The sequence below is a fragment of the Phocoena sinus genome, chromosome 6, assembly GCF_008692025.1.
Source record: "Phocoena sinus isolate mPhoSin1 chromosome 6, mPhoSin1.pri, whole genome shotgun sequence".
Classification (NCBI taxonomy): Eukaryota; Metazoa; Chordata; class Mammalia; order Artiodactyla; family Phocoenidae; genus Phocoena; species Phocoena sinus.
Window position 1 is genome coordinate 16,955,768 of NC_045768.1, and position 22,795 is coordinate 16,978,562.

Genomic DNA, 22,795 nt, shown 5'->3' on the forward strand with positions numbered 1-22,795 from the left:
AGAGGCCCGCGTAACGCATAAAAAAAAAAAAAAAAAATGAACAGCAAATTCCTTGCCTGCCTTTTTTGTCTTGTCTCCAATCTCTCCTCTCCCTCTCAATGAACTTCCCCCATTTCCCTTCATGAGCTTTGCCCTTGCTGCCTTCCATTTGTTTCCACTTTCTGTTCTCCGTCAGGTGTGTTAGTCACAAGCAACAGAGACCAATTCTGATCATTTAAGCAGTAACAGAATTCAGTAGTGATACTACTCAGAATATCCAGGAGGGCACGGTATCTGGGCTGAAAGTCTGTGAAGTTGAGAGCAGCACTCCAAATCACATCACAGAACTGGCTGCTGGAGCTATTGTTGTAGCTGCAGCCAGGCACCAAGAAGGCATTTCACACTTTTGACACCAAATGACACTGGGCTCTGAGCAGCGGTGTTAGAACGATTTCTACTAGTGATGAAATCAGGATGTAACTGCCCAACCTGTTACCACTTTGGTCCCCAAGTGGATTCTGCCTAATTCCAGCTTCCTTCCCAGAATCTGGGGTGGGTGAATCTGATTGGTGAATTCTGAGTCATGTGCTCAAGTCCTAGATGCAGTGGAGGCTGAAAGTATCTGGAAATTGTAGCCTCTTCATGGGAGGTGGGCTGTGGCTTAGGGAGTAAAGCCCCCTCTAAGGGATTCATCCAGATGCTGAGCAGTTGCCAGGAATGCCAAATGGCAGATTTAACCCCATGCTACTAGTCCTACATGGCTCAATTCCAATGCCATCTCCTTTGGGAAGCTTCCTTTGATTTCTCCAAGCATATGTTTCAGAGCACCTCATAAAAGAAACACATGTCTGTCTGTCTGTCTGCCTGCCTGCCTGGTATCTGAGATATTTCTGTGTTCTCTTATCCCCACACCTCCCTCCACATCGTTATAAACTCTCCAAGGGCAGGAGTTGTGTTTATGCATCTCTGCATCCCCTTATAGTGCCTGGTAGGAGCCCTAGATATTTGGTGGTGAATGAATGAATGAAAGTGTTGGTCTCATTCGACAGGCCTTTGTACCAGGGGTCCATGAAGGACTTGCACAGACTCTGCCTTACATAAGGGAGCCCTTTTTTCCTGGTGTGCACTTCTATAAATGGACTATGTCAGCATATTTGAAGAAAGGGGCATAGAAAATCAGAAAGCCCCGTTGCAGAGGATAGTGGCGGATTGTAAGGGTACAAAGGAGAGACTGAGGGAGCCAGGGTGACATATTTTGGAGGAGTAAATGAACTGGAGCAGGCATCAGAGAGGCAGGAGACAATTTAGAATCAGAGGACTTGAAAAGCCAGATTTCCACACCCCCACCCCCTCCTTGGGTTCACAGATTAGTAAACTGAGACAGGAGAAGCATACCTTACAAACCTCAGAGCTGAAAAAGACCCAGATGCACTCCTGCGGATGTGCCTTTCACAACATCTTTGATAGGTGGGCTTTTCCAAGGTCACTGAGGACAGTGTGTTTCAGTGGAAACAGCCAAGGCGTTGGAGCTTGGAGTTCAGATTTTAGCTCTTGTGCTTATTAGCTGAGTGACCCTGGGAAGTCCCTTTACCTCCCTGACCTCCTGATCTCAGTTTCCTCATCTGGAAAATGGGAATCATAATACCCATCTCATTGGAGTATGTTTATGTATAAAAGTTAACATAGATACATGTCTAGCACTTGGAGAATGCTTAATAAACAGTATAATTAAGTCCAAGGTCACAAAACAGGTTTTGATTTTTCCTTCTTTTATGTCCTCTTCCTTATCCAAAGTCATGAAAAAGTAAATAAAATGTGCTGGGAGCGGGAAAAAGGCCTTTCCTATGAAGGGTTAAATACAGAAAGGAGAAAAGAGGCAGAAGAGGGAAGAGCTAAGATGAGAGAAGTTAATGCACGGAGGAGACCACACCAAAGGTGTGCAGATGGGCAAGAAATACCGGGAGATGGGAAATGGCTCACAAGTAATAGGTAGGAAGCATCTATAAGATTAAAGTCAAGACAAGGTTAAGAATGAAAGGAGTGGAGAGACGAAAGAGAGAACAGAGAGAGGAGAGAGGAAGAAAAGGAGGGGAGTAGAGAAGGCGGGGCCCCTCAAGGTCCAGATTCCTGCAGAGGTGATGGCTCGCTGGGGGATACCAGGTATGTGGGTCAGAGAGAACCTACCCAGGGCCAAAAGGCTGCCCTGTGTCCGAAGACCTAGGTTTAGAGCTCAGCTTGAATCCAGGAGAAAAACGACCGGGCTTGGGGGGTGGGGTGGGGTGGGGTGGGGTGGGGTTGAAGAGTCGGTGAACAGACCTCTCCTCCGGGAGGGGGGCAGAGGACGAGGGAGCCCGTGGGAGCCAGAAGCAGACAGAGTAGTAGGTCTCTACCTCGCACCCTTTTCAGGAATTTTACACGCAGAGCAGCCAAGTAGTGCTGTCCAGGTTGGGAACAGGATCCAGAAAAAAGCGCTGGCTTGCAGGGCGGCAGCTGGGGGCCAGAGCATCCTCCTGGAGTCAGTGCAGGAGGGTGGGGGCCTTAGAGGGTGGAGTTCGACAACCCTTTGTCCATTAGCTCTTGGTGCAACCTCCGAGGCCTGGGTAGATGGGAGAGGTGGGAGAAGGAATGCCTGAGTTGTGGGCAAGTGGGTGGGCAGGGGTCTCAAAGGCCACGAGGAATTATTTCAGGGACTAGGAAAGGGTACAGGACTTGCTATTGGGCTTGAGGGGAGACGAAGTTGTCTTGACCATCCTTAGGCGCCCCTACCCCCCAGAAGGCGGGGTCTGGAGCAAGGCTGGGCTAAGGCGCGCCCCCAGGTGCAGCCTCTGGGTTGGGCCAGGGGTGGGGTAAAGCTGGGCGAGCTGGGTTGAGCCCAGGGGAATAAGGGGAAGCACCCGGGGTCCCTAAGTCTTAGGAATTTGCAGAGGGGTGCTGTGGCTAAAGAATATTGTGAGGGCGGATTGGGGGATCCTGGGAAAGGAGAAGGGGCGACTGGGATTCGCACGAGGCTGGGCGGAGCCTCCGAGACGCTCGGGGTCTGAGTGGGGAGCCAGAGAAGGGGCGGGCGGCGGGGCCCGGGGAGGTGGCGCGTGGGGGGGGCGGGCCAGGGCCGATCGGGAGGCGGAGCCCGGAGCCGGGGGCTGCTAGCGAGCGGCTCCCACGGCTCCTTAGCTCCGGCGTCCTGGTTCGCTTCGGCGTCCGCCGCCGCCGCCACTGTCTCTTCCTCCTCCTTCGCCACCGCCGCTCGCAGCACCGCAGCCCCTCCCGCCATGGCCGCCGCCGGCGCCCGGCGCAGCCCCGGCCCCAGCTCGGGGCTCCGGGGGCGGCTGAGGCTCGGTTTCCACCCGGCGCCGCCGCCGCTGCTGCTGTTCCTGCTCCTGCTGCCGCCGCCGCCGCTTCTGGCCGGCGCCGCCGCCGCCGCCTCGCGGGAGCCCGACAGCCCATGCCGGCTCAAGACAGTCACCGTGTCCACGCTGCCTGCCCTGCGGGAGAGCGACATCGGCTGGAGCGGCACCCGCGCCGGGGCCGGGAGTGGGACCGGGGCAGGAGCCGCCGCCGCCGCCGCCGCCGCGTCCCCGGGCTCCGCTGGCTCCGCGGGCACCGCCGCCGAGTCTCGCCTCCTGCTCTTTGTGCGTAACGAGCTGCCGGGGCGCATCGCGGTGCAGGACGACCTGGACAACACAGAGCTGCCCTTCTTCACCCTGGGTAAGGCTGGGCGCCGGCACACGCGGGGTCCCAGGGAACCGGGAGCCCCCAAGTGAAGCCAGACGGGTGGGGGCGCCCTGGGGATTCCCGCCCCGGGCTGCCCCGAGCGGGGTTGAGTGAGGGCAGCTGAGAGGCCCGGAGGGCGTACAGGTGGTTGGAATGAGTCCGGGGCAGTATCTGAGCGAGCGCGTGGTGGGAGACCGGGGGCGTGCCAAGCCACCCGCGGTGGGGACCTGTCCGTCCGTCTCTCAGTGCAGACGTTGAGCTCTGCCGCGATCCGTCGCTGACGCCGAAACCCCAACTGCCTGAGTGTGCTTGAGCTGGGGGCCGTGGTAGTCCCCCGCTCGGGAGCCAGGTCTGGGTCCAGCCGCCCACTGCTCCTGGGGCACGGCCACTGGCCGCCCGCGGTCACCGCCCCCTCGCTGTCGCCTCGGAGTCGTCGGCTCTGCTCTTCCGGTTCGATTTTCTCGAGAATCGGAGCGGAGTCGCTCCATGTGGCCTCACGGTGGGTTGGGTGACCTTGGCCAAGTCGCTTCCCCTCTCTGGGCCTCAGTTTTAGCCATCTGTGAAATGGGGCTGGGGAGGATTGAGTGATTCCCGAGCACTGGCGTTCGGAACCCAAGGTCTCCTTCCACTTTCAGATTCTCCCTCCATCCCCGTGGTCGCATTCGCCTTCCTACCCCCTCCCGGCGGAGAGCAGGTTTGTCCTCGCAGCTCACTCACTGGGCTAATAATAATAACTTAAAGGCATGAAAAAGGAAAGGGAGAGGAAAAGGATGGGGGTGGGGGCTCAAACGTAAAAGTTAATCAGCAAGTTCGCCCGCAGCTTGCTGCCAGCTGGTTCCCAGCGCGAATCCCGGAGGAGTCGGCCCTTCCAGGTAGCTGTGGGAGGCGCAGCTGATTTCCCACCCGGGTAATTGATCGCTTAATTATCTCGGAGAGCGTTTACAAAAATGTTGTTTCCCCTTAGCTCTCCCGCGCTCGCCGGTCTCTCTCTCTCCCCTCCCCTCTTGGGGGAGCGGGGTGCGATTGGTTGTCGGAGTCGGGCCAGCAGCAGCTCCAGGAAGGCGCCGGGGGCTCGCCCCAGACTCCAGACCCCGGGATCCGGCTGAGCTCCGGCACCGCGGGGGTGATGGGCCTTCGATGTCCGCGCCTTCGGGGTCCCGGCTTGAACCTCTGAGGTTAACTCCTTGCTCGCCCGAGAAGCCCCAAAGAGTAATCAATGGACTAGACTCCTCTCTCCTGGGAGCCATAATATTTTTGATGTATTTTTGTGACGCCCCCCTCCCGCCCGCCCGCCACTTCCCTTTCGTGCTGGCCGCCTTTGGAGCTTTGAGCGAGCGCCAGGCCCTTTCCTGGTCTGAGCATGTACCTCGGGTTTCTGGCCCCTGGGCTCTCCCCAGCTGGCTGTAACTTGAGCGTGCTGAACTTTGTGGGGTGCTAGGCAGGAGAGCGCCTTGCAGGGTCCCAGGGGACTTTCCGCGGCGGCACGTCTGGTGTGCGACACACACACGTTCAAGCATACACATGTGCGCGGACACACACACATACACCAAGAGCCATTCCCACGTGCACTTGTGAGCTGCCCATTTCCAAGTAAGTGGATGGGGGTGAAGATGGGGTTCCTTAGGGCGAAGAGCCAACCTTGGGCTCATGGCCAACTCCTGTGACCCCGCCGCAGGGAAGGGTCCTTCCAGAGAAACGGAGAGTGTCACCCTCACCACTTTCAATCCCAACCTTCTCCCTCCACTCTCGAGATCTCTCTACTCCCGGATGTCCGGAGAGGGAGGGAGTGGGGATCCTTCTAAATGGCTGTTCAGATGAGGGGGAAAGGTGGGAGGAATCCTTGGGTATGCCATGATTTGGAAGCGAGGACCCCAGAGCGTTCCAGTTTCCCTAGGATGTGGAGGACCTGGTCCAGCCGGCTACAGGAGTCGCTCCAGAATTCCTGGAGCTGGCAATCTCTGCGTTCTTAAACTTTGGCTTTCAAGAGGAAATGGGTACCTGGGAGCCCAGGGCAGGCTGAGTGAGGAACTGAGTGAGGAGCTGGAAGTGTCAAATCCCCCAGACCGGTGCTTCAGCATCAGAGTCTTCTGGTGCTCTCCACTTGGAGGCTTCCGCCTTCTCTGACGCAGGCGGCTGAGCCTTGGCGGCTGGGGACTGCCTGCTGTGGAGTGGCAGGTGCCGTCCTCCTTGGAAGCCCTGAGCCCTTTGGGGAAGCAGGTTCCTCCTCCTCCTTCCCCGCAGCCCGAGGCACTCCTACCAGGGATTTGGCTAGCGAGGTAGTCGCCAGATGGCCGAGCATAGCAGGATCTGTGTAGGGAGACGTGGGCTTTTTATTTGTGTTGTTCTTCCACTGTTTGTGTGTAAACACAGAGTGCACAATGAGCTCTGGGAGGGCCAGGCTGGCTGAAAATGAGGGCAGAGGGGGGGTACTATGAGTCATTTATGGCCGTATCTCCCCCAGGGTCCCCAGGCAGCCCCATCCCATCATCCCATCTTCAGACCTTCTAAACATCCTTCCCTAGTGTTTGTCTCTGGCGAGTTGGGTGAGTCTTTCACTTCTAGGTCACCAGTTCAAGGGATTTGGAGATGGCGTGCGCCACAGATGCACATGCAAAGTCGGTAAATGCTGAATCCTGCCAGTAGCGGGGTGTGTGGAGCCACCACTAGGGGGTGATAGTGTCTACCAAAGCCCTCAGGCTATGCTTTGGGTTGTGGGTCTAGAGTTGGTGGTGGTAAAATGTCCCTGGTGTTAAGGGGCGGTGAACAAACAAATAAAAGGTAGAGTTCCCATTCTACTCCAAGTCCAGTTGGGGAAGCTCAAAATTATTTTGCACACGCTGTCTACAATCCCTATTCACCAAAGTCACCAACATACCTGGCCTTCCCTCCCTCCATTGTGCCTGCCTCTCTTGTTTGAATTATCGGCTCTATAATTGGTAGTGCCCAGACTTAAAAGACTTTTCTTCAGGTCTTTTCCTCTTCATGTTTCTAATCTTCCCTTCATGTTCCAGCCTGCTTTATGTAGGTGGAAATTTCCCTCAGAGGTGAAATGCCCCCCAAGTTTCTATGTCTGGGCCTCTTCTTTAGAGTCTAAGTCAGTGGTCCTGATAAAGTGAATTTCCTTGAAATAGATCAAGGAATAGCAACTAGTTGTCGAATCCTTACTGTGCTGCTCAGAGCTTTACTCTTGCCTTTTATTATTTACTCACATAAAATATATGAAGTGGGCACTGTTGTAATTTATTCCCATTTTACAGGTAAGGAAACATTCTTTAGAGAGGTCAGGTGCCTAGTCCAAGGGCTCACTTTGAGTAAATGCAGACCTGGGACTGGAATCTCAGCGCATCAGACACCTACATTCTTGGTAATTGCTAAACAGCCATCTTGAGCCAAATATGCACTGAGGGGCTGGTTACATTGATGGAGGGCATGGTGCAGGGTCCTGGAGAGGAAACATCATCATCAGCACGGCAAGAACCTTTCTCGGGGGAACTTTAGCTACACTGGTGCTGAAGTATGAGAGTGTGAGAGTGAGGCATGCGTTAAATGACCTTCAATGACCCTGCCAACACAAAGTTCCATGACTCATGGGATGTCAAAGGGCATGTGTGTAGTGGTACCAGTGAGTGATGGGTTTGACACATTCTGTAACATCAGGGAGGGAGATATCTCTTTAGACTTAGAGAAAGCTGGGGACATTTCCTGGACAGGAAAAAAACAAAAGCAAAAACAAAAACTGAGTGAGGTCATGGAGGATGGGCTGGAGGAGAATTTGAATGCTCCAGTACAGCTTGGGGGCTTGATGTTGCTTAGGACCTGGAACTCTCAGCTGTGGCCTGCTCTGACCTTGAACAAGTCATTTACCCCGGATCTTCAGTTCTTTGTGCTATAATATGAGTGGGTAGCTGAGCCCTAAAATAATCCTTTGGTGCAAAGATTCTATGAACTTGAAGTGCCCTGACCCACTCTGTAACTCTGACTAGCTGCCCTTGCTTCTCACTGTCTCCTTTCCTTTGCTGGTAACATGGGGGTGTTGGGGAGGACTGACGAAAAAGAAAGAATTTGAATGGGAGCAACTGTCCGTGCAGGGCTTGTGAGGTGAACCCGCACATCACCCAGTTTTCATCTGCCCCCAGGCAGCTCCAGAGTCTGCTTGTGGATTTAGCTTTCATGCCCACCGCTAGGGAAATGGCATCCTTCTTCCTGTGCTTGATAGTGGCCAGGCTGGGCTGTTCACCGTGAGCCTTGATACAGCAAAAGGGGGAAAGGAGATAAAACTGAGTAACCACTTATTGTCAACATCCATTACTAATTTACCTTGTCATAGAAATCACACAGGTGAGGAGCGTGCTCTATATTTGGGGGAGGGTGTGTGGAGAAAGAAAAACCATCCAGTAGTATGTTTTTAAATGCATCTGCATGAGCAGATCTGGCAGTGTCCTCAAGATCTGTCCTGAAAGGATGCTGTTTGCAGGAAGCTGATTGGCCTGGGTGGAAGACGAAGATGCTCTGAAATGCCCACTTGGTCAGTCTGCAAAGATTCCTTAAAATACAGGCAAAAATGAACACCGAAAGAGAAGAGCCCCCAGAAGGAGTGAGGGACCAGGCACAAGGTCAGAAAGGTTGCTAGAAGCAGGGAGTTTACCCTAAGGACAGTCCACAAGGGCTGGAGAAGCTTTCTTCGAACATCAACAGGGAATGAGGCATGTGCTTTTTTTTTCTGTCTGGTTCTAAAGAATGTCCTAAAGGTGCAAATACTAAGGGGATGGAGTACAGCATGACAGGAGGATGTGTCCCTGGGAGCTGTCCAACAACCAGGCATTCTGACCTCTAATGATGACAGGGTCCACGTGGGAGGAAGTCTTCAAGCAGGGACCACACAGCTATTTGGCAGGCATTTGGAGAAAGGACCAGAGGCATTGAGGCTATCTGCCCCTTTTGGTTTCTGCCTTGATTCTGAAGGTTGATGACAGTTATTAAGTGGGAGAAAAAAAACAGATACAAACAGTATAAGCTGGGTTTTCTGTAGGGATTTCTGACCACAGAATATTCATTAAAATCAATCGCAGTGTTTTTCCCAGAATGGGTAAGAGGGAGAGATTCCGGGGTGGGTGAGGGGGCGAATTTGATGTCTTCAGACAAAGCTTCTTAAAAAATGTTATTTCCTCATTTGGGCTCCAGGTCCCTTATCACTAAAACATTTCAGTAGCACTCAGACTCCAAGGTCCCGTCCTGCACTGATGGTCCAGGTTTCTGGGATATTGTAAATAAGGGTGTGTGTGTGTGTGTGTGTGTGTGTGTGTGGCGGTTCAGTGGTCTCTGATCTGAGTTTTCTCCCCTTTTCATTCACTTCCCTTACTCCATCCCCACCCCTTTGCCAGTTCAGGTCTGATGAACTTTAATAATTAGGGCAGAGACAGATATATTATCTGCCCTCAGAAAGTATAATTAGCCCTCCGTAGCTGTGGGTTCTACATCCCCAGATTCAACCAACCGTGGGCCGACTGCACTATTCCATTTTATATAAGGGACTGGCACATCCTTGGATCTTGGAAAGGGGTGGGATCCTGGAATCAATCTCCTACAGATCCCAAGGGACCATTATACTATGTTACTGAGAAGGTGATGGGGCAGGGTGAGAGGAGGATTCGTTTTAGCTGTTAGAGAGGCCCAGGTTGGGTCAAGGCCATCCAGATTTGCTGTTTCTGGGGGTCAGGAACGATAGCCATCAAGACAGCACAGCTCTGCGAGCTTTTGTGACCCAGAGCTTGTTCCTTATCCTGAATGGGGCCCTCAGGCTGCAAGATCATTGAGTAATACTAATTTACAGCAAATGCAACAGTAGGTTTGCCTAGGCCCCTGGCAGGCAGAGCCTCCTGCTTCTTACCTCTTTGCTTAGCTGTAAACTAGGCATTGGCTGCCATAGGATGGTGTGAACACGTGTGCTGGGGGCAGAGGAGGACAGAGAGTGACAGTGACTTCTTTGGGTAAAGCCATAAAAGCTGTGACCATGACCATCAACTCTGATGGCCTTACAGCATCACAGACTCTCAGAGCACATTGAATCTACCCCTTCCATTTAAATGGTAACACGGGGTCCCAGACAAGGGAGGCAACCTACCTAAGGACCAGCTGTTCACACTTAAACCCAGTGGTCTTGAATCCCCCTCCACGCTTCTTTCCATCACACTGACTACCAACACGTGGCTCTGGGTGAAATATGTCTCACATCATAAGGTGCACCAAGTCTCTCCTCCTCTCCCTGCAAAACAAACAAACAAAGAAACAAAAATCTAAGGAGAAAGATATCCCTGGGGAAGTTGAATTTGTTCTCCTGCCCGAGGTATCCAGCTGGTTGGCTCCAGACTCTTCTGAGAGCCTGAGCCGATGGGTTTTGTGCTGGGGAGGAGGGAGCCTCATTGCTTTTTCACTCTAGCTGCCCTGAGGGTGAGAAGAAGCCTGCTCTTTTCCAGAAAAAGAAAGAGATTTAACCTTGAGGTGCAGCAGCATTATGGGGATACTTTCTTTGTAGGGCTGATACTTCCCCAAGTTCTCATACTGACCAGCTAGTGGCAACAGAAGATTAACTATAGCGAGAGAGAGCTGACTTTTCTTTCCTCCCAGCAGAGCTTGCAGTCTCTCGGCCCCAGAGAAGGCAGGCAGCGGTGCTTGGCGGGACTCGCTCTGCTCTCCTCTCACTGGCTCTTCACTGCCGTCTGCAGTTCTTTAGGACAACAGCCCCCAGGAAGACTTTTCCTTGGTTTGGAAGGGGGTCGGGTGGTGACTACCCAGTGTAAGATTCAGGACTGGAAGATTTCTGGCTTTCTTATTGGCATACTGGAGCGTGCAGGCAGCCCTTCTGTGAGTCGAAAATTGACAAGGATGTTGTATGTCATAAACCATTAGGGTTTTCACCTGAGAAGGAACCCTTTCTCCATGCCCGTTGTCACGGCCCCCGGCAGGGTCAGATGTCAACACTTCTCTCGACTACGATTTCAGCTGTCAACTCACTGGTATCTCCCTCTAGTCTTATTCTCTCTAGTCCATCGTCTGTACTTGCAGACAGAGGGAGTTCATTAAAAGCCCAAATCTGATCATGGCCATCCTCTCCTAAAGCACTTCACTGGCTCCCCATAATTCTTAGTATGGAGTTCAAGCTCCTCGTTGAGCTACAAGGTCCATGATCAGACTCTGCCCAGACTGTCCTATGCTAAGAACCCTTCTTTCTTGTTCTGTAACTCTGCCCCAAAGGCCCTGGGAAAATTCCTTCTTACCTTTCAAGGCTGAATTCAACTATGAACTTACCTTTGAAGCCTTTCCTGACCTCTTGGCACTAAAGTTGGATACTCTGGGCCTTGGTACCCACTAGCGATATAAAGATTGGTGTAACAGTGGCTGGTCCCTTAGAAGTACTGAGCGCCTACAACATGCTAGGTACTGCTCCAGCCACTTAAGATGTATGGAGAACAAAAGACATAGATTTCTGTGTTCAGAGAGCTCACGTCCAGGAGTACGTGTATATATGCGTGTGTGTGTGCATGTGTATGCGTGTTGGGGAGAAAATGATAAATGTAATAAGAAAATTATGTGGTATGTGAGAAGGTGATAGATTCTATAAAAAAAGGGCAAAAAGAAAATGAACATTATTGAGGTGAGGAAATCCAGTTTTAATATTAAATAGGGCCAAAGGATTGTTCATTGAGATTATAGGATTGGACCAAGACCTGAAGGCCATGAAGGCGTCACCAGGCAGATGTGTGGAAGAGTATTCCGGGCAGAGAACGGCTCCAGCAAAGACCTGACTCCAGAGCACACGTGGATCGTTCGAGGGCCAGCAAGAAGGCCAGTGTGGCCGGAGTGGAGTGAGTGGGGGGTGGACAGGACAGGACAGGGTTTAGGCTTTTACCGTGAGTGCCATGGCGAGCCAGGCAGGACGTTAAGCAAAAGAGTATCTGTAACTGACTTCTGTCTCAAAGGAATTACTCAGGCTGCTCTGTCGAGGAGCAAGGATGGGAGAGGAAGGTCTGCAGGAGTCTGTTCAGGTGAGAGATGATGGTGACTTGGGGCAGAGTGAGAGCAGAACTTAATGTGTTTCTCTGTCTGTCTTGTGGTACTTGCCTAAGAGCTCCACAGGCAGAGAACATCCCTCCTTTATCTCTGGGGCTGCAGTGATTCACCCTGTGCTTGGCACATCCTAGGTGTTCAGGGCATCTTAGATGACTAGAAACAGGTTTGCCAAGTCTCATCTCAGAATCCATACTGTGCAGAACTGGAGCGGTATTGCAATTCCACTCCTCTGTTAAGGCTGAGCTGGAATGCCACCTCTTCCATGAAACCTTCCCTCTTCTGAGCTTCCACAGCTACTGCCTCTACCTTCTCCTGCCTCCTTATTATTCTGGGGTGTTTGTAGGATGAGGAATGAGACCAGTTTGATTAGAGGAGAAAGAGTTGGGTTTAGGGAAGACCTTTTCTTGAGAATCATGGAAACCAGATAAGGGATTAGCACCTTTGCATTGTGCCAGACAGAGAGACACTGAGTGTTTGGGGGGAGATGATCCATCCATGGTGTTGGGGTCATCACCTGCTGTAAATGGTAAGAATTTAGGACATTTTCTAAACGAAACCCTTTTATATAAAGATGGAGAAGTCAAGGTCACCGTAGCAAGTCAGTGGTGGAGCAGGAACCAGATCCAACCTTTTGACTCCTGGTCTGGTGTACCTTCCTCCCACCTTAGTCCAGGCCACTGGGGGTGGGGGTAGCTGGTGTGCTGGACTTCCCCCTTCTGGTATGGGGTAGGCTATGAAAAAAGCAGCCATTCATTGAACGTTTACTATGCCCTGGATGTGGTGCTGGCGCATTTGTTATTGCAGTTCCTTCTTTCCATAGTGCTGAAAGACAGGTAGGATTCATCCCATGTTATAGGTGAGCACGGAAGCTCAGAGGAGTTCAGAAACACGCCCAAGATCACTACAGCTGAGCGGGGTCCTGTCCCAGGTGTGCCTGCTTCCAGGCTCTGTGCTCTCTCCGCCTTCCATACTGCACAGAACTAGGAGTGCCCTTGAGTTTTCACCTCTTTGACAACCTCTTGTACTTTTTATCTCTTCCTCCTCTCATTAGCAAGAAGTTGCAGACGTTTCTTACAGAGGAACTTCAGGTGTGACAGCCTCACAGGCCTGAGGGACTCAACACCTCATTTCTGGGCTGCCAGGAGCTGACTCAGCCTCTCCCCAGGCCCTGTCGCTCCTTGCTCGTTTGCCAGGAGAGCACCGGGCCTTGTCTCATCTGCTCTAGATGTCACTCGTTAGCCCTGGACTCCTTGACAAGCAGATTCCCATGCTGCCGTGGCTTCTTGATTTTCCTCCTTCCCTCCGTCCTCACTTCCTCTTTCCCTCCATCCTTCCTCCTTTCCCTTTCTTCTTCCCTTTCCACTTCCTTCTTCTCCCAGTGCTTAGGGAATTCCCACCTTCTGCTGGGCATACTGTTATGCTATGGAACCTCTTACCTAGACCTTCCAGGAACTTAGAGAAGCTCTGCATTTCTTTTCTAGAAGTTGTCAAGCATCTGTTGTCTGAGGTGCAGCCCCTGTTTGATTGGGTGAACTTCCTCGTCACTCCTCCCCTTCAGCCCAAGTTGACTTTTCTCACCTAGTGCTTCTTAGCAGCGTTGTGCAGTTTTTATGCTCCTACCTTGAAAATGGAATTTAAATTACATTATCTATACATATGGGATATATATAATAATAAATAATACATATATATATTATAATGCTGTAAAAGTCCTAATAAATAGTGTATAGTTCTCCTAGAGTATTAGAGCTGGGTAAAAGAATGCCTTTGAGATCCAGCCCAACTCTCTCATTTACCTAGCAAAAAGAAGTACATTTGTGGGCTTCCCTGGTGGCGCAGTGGTTGAGAGTCCGCCTGCCGATGCAGGGGGCACGGGTTCGTGCCCCGGTCCGGGAAGATCCCACATGCCGCGGAGAAACTGGGCTCCGTGAGCCATGGCCGCTGAGCCTGCGCATCCGGAGCCTGTGCTCCGCAACGGGAGAGGCCACAACAGTGAGAGGCCCACGTACAGCAAAATAAGTACATTTGCAAGGTCCCACAGCTAAGCCATGGCAAAATCCAGTCTGTAGCCCAGCTCCTCTGACTGGTGTGCCAGCTCTGAAGACCCAAAGCCCTGGGATAGAATCCCGGCTGCACTACTTCCTAACTGTAGACCTCTGTATGCCCATGAAGAAAGTGAAGGTAACACAGCAATCCCTTCTCTGGGTTGCTGCGATCATTATTTTTGGAGAGTCCTCCATCTTCAGCTGTAGTCAGTGTCCAACGCTGTGCTCGATTTTTACTTACACTAAGCCATATGATCCTTACGGAGATAGTGTGTGCAAAGCACCTAGCACAGCATCTGGCACAGTTTGTGCTCCGTGCCTCTTAGCCACCTGGAATCCTTGTTATGGAAGGAGGTGGAGGTATGAATAACTAATGCATGCAAATTCCCTTTCCCTCACCCTTCTTTCCACTCCAGCTTGCTGGCTTTGGCCTCTGCCCTCCCTCCCTCTCTCCCCACCAGGAGGAGAAAAAGGATGAAATTGACCATTGATCTCTGCTCCCTCTCCAAGAGCAGGGGGAAGCGGTGGGGGGGGGGGCGCTCCCAGGGGGCTCCCGGGTTGTCTGAGGACAGTTTGGCCAGAGAAACTCGGAGAGGCTGAGTCTAAGGCAGGCGGGTCTTGGGGGAGGCAATCGGGGCAGAACCCTCTCCCTTCTGGTGGCTGCCGGCTGACAAAGCCTTGCTGTCAGGCACCGGGGAAGTCACGAATGGCTTTGCAAGCAGCCGCAAAGGGAAGGAACATTTCCATTAGCAGAATCAGCAGTAAAGAGATTTCCAGTCACAGTCATAGCTGCATTTGGGGGAATCATTTCGGTGGTGACTGTGGGCTGAGGAGGGAAGGAGGCAGGGCGCCAAGGAGAGGCATGGAGACGTCTGTCTCCTTGCAGGAGCTGAGAGCTCCAATGAGAACCAGGTACCAGATACCTAGGGACTCTTGGGGAGCTGGGTGGGTCCTTAGACAAACGTTCTGGACCACCTACTTCCATCCAAATGGACAGAACCCCCTTCTCAGGAGTCCCCTTGGGAGGCTGCAGGCTTGTCCTCTGTCACCTTTGCTCTGATTACCTGGGTTACTCTTTTCAAGACTTCACAGCCAGCAGCAACTTCCTAGGGTCCTGGGATTTGTCACTGGGAAAGGTCCCAGATTATTTAGCCCGGTTTTTCCCAAAGTTAGCGACTCCTCAGAATCACCTTAGAGGCCAGGTTTTCCCTTCCAGATCAGTGGAAGCACCTGGGAGGGGCCTGGGAATCTGTACTTTAAGAAGTGTACCAAATCCTTGGTGTGTCCCTGGACACCCTGGGTGCACTGGTCCCTGGGTATCTCTTTGGCCTCACCTCCTGACATTCCCCATGGCACTTGGGGCTCTAGCGTCACTGATTACTGGCAGATCTCTGGGGGGAACCAGGCACATCCTCCCTACCTGAGTCCTGAATAGAAACACTGTTTTCTCTGCTGATAATGTTTTTCTGGTCTCTCATTCACCTGGCCATCTCCTAGCCTTAGCTCAGCTATTACCTCTTCTGAGGAACCTTCCTTTCTCCTCCAAGGCTACCCCCCAGTAGGATTGGCATATCTTGTGAACAAAAAATAAATGCAAAAAATAAAATGCCGGATGCCCAGTTGAATTTCAGACAATGAATACTTGCTTAGTATAACTACGTCCCATATGTCCCATGCAATATTTGGGATGTAGTTATGCTAAAAATGACTCTCTGATTATCAGAAATGCAAATTTAGCTGGACAGCCAGTATTTTTTCTGGCAACCTGCAGGGACCCTGTTTCTCTCTCTGCTGTCAGGAATCATATTACCAATGTGTGATTTGTCCCCCAAACCTGCTCTCCCCACATCCATTCCATCTCAGGAAACCAGACTACCATTCACCCAGTTATTCAAGCAAAGGAATCATCTTTGATATCTCCCTTCCTTTGCCTCTCTCATTCTTTCAGCCAACCAACCTTGTTGGTTTTACTTCTAAAATGACTGTCAAAATTCTTCACTTCTCATGATGTCCTGCTGCCATCACCTTTGTCCAAGCTCACTTGGGCTGTTACCTCAGTCTCCTAACTGGTCTTCCTGCTGCCTCTCCATCCTCCTTATCCTTTCTTAATATTTTTTGATATATAGCACACGGGCCAAATCCAGCTTGCTGCCTGCTTTTGCGTGGCCTATAAGTCTATTTTCTTGTTTAAATACTTGAAAAAATCAAAAACAGAATAATATTTCGTGATATGCAACAATTATATGAAATTCAAATATCAGTGTCCATAAATAAAGATTTATTGGAACACAGTCACACTCATACCCTGTGTATGAGTCTGTGGTTGCTTTTGCTTTAAACAGCGGAGTTGAGTAGTAGCGACGATGAGTATCCGGCCTACCAAGCTTAATATATTTCCTAATTGTTCCTTTACAGAACAAGTTTGCCAGCCCTGCTGTATACAGTAACCAGAGTGATCTTTTTCAAAAAGCAAATTGGATCTTGCCACTCTCTTGTTTAAAGCCTTTAAATGTTTCTCATTGCTCTTAAGATAAAATCTTAATTCCTTTTCGCAGTCTAGAAACTTTAAAAAAGTTTGCCTTCTTCTCTGGGTTCATATTTCCTTTGCTCATAGAACTCAAGTCACCTCCTCCAAGAAGTCTTCCCTGACCAAAGCCTTCCCTGGTACACCGTCCCCCTCATAGCTTTCTATCCCATTTATTAAAAAAAAAAAACAAAAAACCCAAAAAACCTTACCTGGCAGCTCCTTGATGGTAGGGAATGTGTCTTGTTCATTTTTTTTTGCTCCTCTCAACTATATAATGCATTACACAACACATAGTAGGTGCTGAGTAGACGTTTCCTGACCAAATGAATGACACATGGGCAGCGGTAGGGGTGGTAGTTTGTGAACACCATCTTATAAGGTAGGGGCCTCATTGGGTTGTTCTGTTGCTTATCAGGAGATTGCTATCAGGATTCTGAGAGCTAAAGTTTGCAGAGCATGTAGACCAGTGCCCACCACTCAGCAAATGCCATCTAGGTGTGTCTGTTAAATAAACAGAGATAAACAGACCTATACTTTAATCCCTAGGACACATCCCCTGCCCACTTTATTTGCAGTTGGACCATGTTTAGGGCAATTCACAGGAAGTCCTGTGAGTAAAGACCTCATGGAGCCAGGGGGCAGGGTCATCTGGTGGCTGGAACTAGGAGCCAGGGGTCCTGGGGTTTGGTCCCAGTTCTGCTGGTGTCTGTGGTCAAGTCCCTTCCGCTTTCTGGGCTTCCTACCGTTTCTCATGTGATGAGATGAAAACAAGTGATATTTGAGGTTCTTCTCAACCCCCGCAGCTCAGCAGGAGCCCAGGAGGGAAAGAAAGATTCCCTTTAGGAGCTTCTGAGTCTGGAAGCTCTGCTGCAGCAGGATAAAGCCGACTCCCTCCCTTCCTTCCTCCATCTCTGCATCCTTTCTCGGGCGTCTGAAGATCAAACCCTCAGCTCTGAACCCAGGTGCAACTCAAATTTTTAAGCCCAGTCTCACACTAATTTGTTCAGGCACCTTCTTCAATTACTTTCTCTCTAGTCTTCCCCAGGGAGGGAGACTGGAAGAAGCTGACAGCCCAAAGTAACCAATTACCTGTCTGCCAATAGCAGGACTCCTACCATCCCTCCCTCCCTCCCTCCCTTCTTTTCTTTCTCCACTTTATTCTCCTGGCCTGTAAACCATCTCCAAACTGCAGAACCCTCCAGGGAATGGCCCCAGTTCACCTCCCAGCTGGGGAAGAGAAGGCAACCCCTCCCCCAAGAGAGACAACAGGTGGGAAGGCTGGTGGCTGAGAAGGGGCAGCTGCGGATCTTGGAAAGCCAAGCAGGTTTTGCAAGCCTGCTAAATACCAAACTGTGCTAGATTGAGAGGCAAGTGCTTTGGGCTCTAGTCTTGTTTCTGCCATCTACTTGCTGTGGCCTCAAATAAATGACAGTTCCTCTTCGGGCCTCAGATAAGATTAAGTGAATATTGTCAGAGCCATCTCTCCTTCAGGTAGGTGGGGAAGATTGGACTGCATAAGATACGCCGTGAGAAAGGAGGAACCTTCTAGTCCTGTCCACTGCTGGAATCACAGGTGTCTAGAGCTGTGCCTGTCACATAGTAGGCACTCAGTAACTATTAGTTGAATGAAGGAATGAATCAATGGAAAATGTGTGTGATCAGACGTTGCTAATCAACTTAATCACAGCTTCAGATGCCTCGTCAGTCACTAGGATCGACTGGGGTTTGCATGGGTGATGAATTCTGTTCGCGTTCCCTAGACCCAACCAGTTCACCCCAAACCTGTGGTTCACCTTAAGTTCCCCTTGCTTGGAGCTAAGCCCCTTCAGTCATTATTCAGTCGTTCTTCCATCCGAGACATTGTGCTGAGTCCCTTGGGGGCACAGAAATGCAGGGAGTTCAAACTATTGGGATAATAACACTTGAACTTTTTGATTAAAAAAAAAAAACCAAAAACCTCCCTTTCATGGGTATTTTTAGCATCTCCATATTACGGATGAAGATGTGGCCATTCAAAGAGATCAAGTCAATTGCACAAGGTCACATAGTAAATGGGATTAGCTGTATTTATTTTTTAAAAGGAATCTTTGTATCACTCTCACAAATGGAACACCAGAATAACTTGCTATAAATGGAAGGTAGCCTGTAGAAGTTAGCGTAGTGTCCACGTGCCGTCTAAACTCATCTCTCGTACCACAGTTTGGGAAACATGGATTTAACCCAACTGCTGAGATAAAGATATTCATTTAAAATTTAAATTTTGCCCACTTAATTGTGAGATTTCCCTTAACGTATACATTTAAATAATATCTTTCCTGCCTCATAACTCCTTCCCCGTATTTTAAGATCCAGCTTGAATGTGCCTTTGCTGCTTCCAAGGTGACTTTCCTGGCTCCCCCGAGAACAGTTATCTCGCAAGCACTTTGTATATTCACTGCAGTCCGTGTTTTCATGAAAATATGGTGATTGTTTAATTGTCTGTCTCTCTTGCTAGTCTTGTAAGCTTCCTGAGTTAAACATCATGTCTCTTTAATATCTGTAACTCCAGCAATGAGTGCATACATACTTAGTAAATTTTTAACCTTAATTGTAGGTTTCAACAAAAGGAATGCAAGCTTGTTGTAGTAACAAATTCAGACAATTCAGGAATATTATACGGGAAAAAGTGAAAGTCTCTCCCCCGCCCAGTCTCATTCCCCAGAAGTGATCATGATGAAGAGCTTGCTGGGATCCTAGTGAAATGTAGAGTAAGTATGTGCCTGACCAACCAGCTTTGGTGATGGGACAGAGAGGAAGTGACTTGTCCGAGGTCATCCGGAACCATCTTTTGTTAGGGCATTGGTTTTTCAAACTGGGTTCCATGATAGATCTGGGGAGGATGAGTCGCTCTGGGCTTCAGCTAAAGAGACACTCCAATATTAAGCCAGCTCCGGGTCCCAGAATCTACTTGCATACTTGCAGATTCCTTCCAGACCACAGGCAGGGAGTCCTCTTCTTGACTGACCCTATGTGAATGTGTGTGTGTATATATATATATATATATATATATACACACACACACACATATATAATGTGTGTTTATATATGTATGTATACAAATGTGTGTATGTATATACACACACACATATATATACACGTATGTGTGTACATACATACAGATACATATGAGAGATAGAGAATAGGATAATGATTCTTCTCTCTGCAGAACTAAAAGAAAAAAACTGAAGCCAGCAGGGGAAGAGCCAGAAAGGAAACAATTATCACGAGTCTGGGGTGGGTGTCTCTTTCGGGCACAGTATTTGACATGATGGGTAAAGCAGTTCTTCTTTTCTTCCTTAAATTATTTTCTCACTTGAGCGGGGAGACAGACTATTCAGGAGAGGGTTACCTGGGCTTAGGTTGAGTTGCTTCCTTTAGAAGCTCTCATCTGTGAAGCCATGTAGATTGGCAGCTGGTCAGTTAATAGAAGAAGCCTATTAAAGCAAGGAATCATAAAAAAAATAATGCACATTAAACGTTTCCTTTTTAACTTAAAATTTGTAAATGTGTATACGTTTGCCAGTGATTTGATGTAGGCCCAGGGCCTCTTCTTCGAGTCTGGGTCAACTGATTGGAGTTCCATGTCATCTTCCTTGTATAAGCCATGCTCGTAATATTCCGAATAGGATCTTCAATGTTGGTGTCATTAAAGGGGACTGAGAACTTAAAGATGTTTGCCAAGTAATTCTTCTGGAGTTTTATGATTCCTTTCTAAATTTTTATAGTTGTCACACCTGACCTAACTCAATAGCAATATTTAAGTGACTTTATTTTTATCGTAAGATCAGCTCAGTCCTCCTAGAAGCCACTTTCTTTTGATGCTCATAAATTTTTAATCTGCACAACATTTCATTAAATTTTAGAGTTATGAGAAACACAACAGGCATAAACAGGTTTGGGAAACTGGCTCTGTAAAAATGCAGCTGGCGGTCAGTGCAGAGAAGCCTAGCTGAAAGCTTTTTTTAAAAAAATTAATTAATGAATGAATTTTTGGCTGAGTTCGGTCTTCGTTGCTGCACACTGGCTTTCTCTAGTTGCGGCGAGCCAGGGGCTACTCTTCATTGCGGTGCGCAGGCTTCTCACTGTGGTGGCTTCTCTTGTTGCAGAGCACGGGCCCTAGGCGTGCGGGCCTCAGTAGTCGAGGCTCACGGGCTCTAGAGCGCAGGCTCAGTAGTTGTGGCGCACGGGCTTAGCTGCTCTGCGGCATGTGGGATCTTCCTGGACCGGGGCTCAAACCTGTGTCCCCTGCACTGGCAGGCGGATTCTTAACCGCTGTGCCACCAGGGAAGCCCACTGAAAGCTTTTGAAATTTATACATGTTTCAGGTTGACAGAGGCATTAATGTCACAGAAATTTTAGCGGTTGAGCCATTAGATAGCATTTTGCCCCAAACCCTTATTTAAAGAAGAAGAAAAGGGGACCCACTTGCACTTTTGGGGGGAATGTAAATCTTTGCAGCCACTATGGAAAACGGCATGGAAGTTCCTCAGAAAATTAAAAGTAGAACTACTGTATGATCCAGCAATTTCACTTTTGGCTGTTTATCTGAAGAAAATGAAAAACAGTAATTCGAAAAGGTATATGCACTCCTATGTTGATTGCAGCATTATTTACAATAGCTGAGATATGAAAGCAACCTAAGTGTCCATCTCAGGATGAATGGATAAAGAGGATGTGGTTTATACATACAATAGAATATTATTCAGCCGTAAGAAAGAAGGAAATCCTTCCATTTGCAACAATGTTGGATGGACCTCCAGGGCATTATGCTAAGTGAAATAAGTCAGACAGAAAAAGACAGATAGCGTATGATAATCACTGATATGTGGAATCTAAAAACGCCAAACTCATAGAAACAGAGACTAGCATGGTGGTTCCTGGGGGGTGGGAGAAATGGGGAGATGTTGATCGAAGAGTACGAATTTCCAGCTATAAGATGAATACATTCTGGGGATCTAATGTACAGCATGGTGGCCACAGTTCACAATACTGTATTATGTTCTTGAAAGTTGCTAAGAGAGTAGCTCTTAAATGTTCTCACCACAAAAACAAAATGGTAATTATGTGACGAGATGAAGGCGTTAGCAAGTGCTTTGGTGGTAATCATTTTGCAATATATAGTTGTATCAAATCAACACATTGTATAGCTTAAACTTACACAGTGTTATGTGTCAGTTGTATCTCAGTAAAACTAGAAACTTTTTTTTTTTTTAAAGATGGGAAAACTGAACCCCAGACCTGTGTCTGGAACTCAGGGCAATTAGACTCTTGGAGTTCATGGCCCCCCCCGCCCGGGACTCCACAGCAATTGTCATGATGCCCCCTTCCTTTTGGGTGGCCTCTTAAAGGAGGCACCCCAACACTTCCGTTTTACAGATGAGGAAACTGTGGTTCAAATACTGAAGTGACCTAGCATGGGATGCAGAGCGAGATGGAGCTGCAGTTCAATTCCCAGAGCAGGCCAACTTCCTGCATGCCATGCCAAATATCCCTGTGCTCAAGGGTAGTTTTTCAATATCTTTTTAAAAATTAGGTCTTATCAACTATTTTTTTTCCACCTATGACCACACCTTATCTTTCCTTCAGTTCAGGAGGAAATGAGAACAGGGATTCCACTTCAAGTCCCTTTGTCCTCACCCCAGATCTTTCTATAAAGGCACAGCTTTACAGGGGATCTTTGTGCATCCCTGAGCCCACATTGCAGGCCATCCAGATTCAGAACTCTCAGGGCTCTCAGGCCTATCCAGACCAGCCCTCTCATTGCACAGAGGGAGACCCAGGGCCAGAGGAGGCCAGTACCTTACTAACGTCAAGGGGCTGGGGCTGCTTCTGAGTGCAGACCCCAGTCCCTTCACCTCCACTGGGCTGCCTGCATGGCCCTGGGCCTCCCAGCGTGTCTACCTGCTGGGGAGGGTTGGTCAGGTAACGAGAGGGCAGTGTGTGTGCGTGCAGGCTGCCAGGAGTTTCCGTGCTTTATGAGGTGCACAGTATAATTCAGTATAAAAACCCATTTTGGGGATGTCTTGCCCCATAAAATCTCCTCTAGCAGGAATGGCTGGAAATTTGTTTTGACTTCCCTAGCACATGTTTTTTTTAAAAAGACCTTCTCCATCTCATTTTGCTCTTTGCTTCCTTTTTTCCACCCAGTTCTCTTTGGATGATATGCCCGTAGTGGCTTATGAGGGGACACGGTGGGGATGACACTGGGGGAATGGACCCTGCAGTATAGGTTAATGGGCTGGCAAATCGTTGTGAAAAAGCTCACCTTTCTTGAAAGACTCTTCCTCTGCAAAGACTGGCTCAGGGCATGACTTCAGGGAACTGCCTTCAAGAATTATAATCAGACTTCTGAATGTCATTCTTTTTTTTTTTTTCTTAATTTATTTATTTTTAAAATTTTTGGCTGCGTTGGGTCTTTGTTGCTGCG

At 49.3% G+C, this 22,795-nt stretch overlaps 1 protein-coding gene across 1 annotated transcript in view; it reads left to right on the plus strand.

The window, feature by feature from the left end:
• The first annotated feature begins 3,248 nt into the window (after positions 1–3,248).
• ASTN2 (astrotactin 2) overlaps positions 3,249–22,795 on the plus strand; it is a 915,753-nt gene continuing 896,206 nt past the window's right edge. The window contains exon 1 of the mRNA XM_032635679.1: positions 3,249–3,684. Coding sequence (XP_032491570.1) covers positions 3,249–3,684 — 436 coding nt within the window. The remainder of the gene's footprint in view (positions 3,685–22,795) is intronic.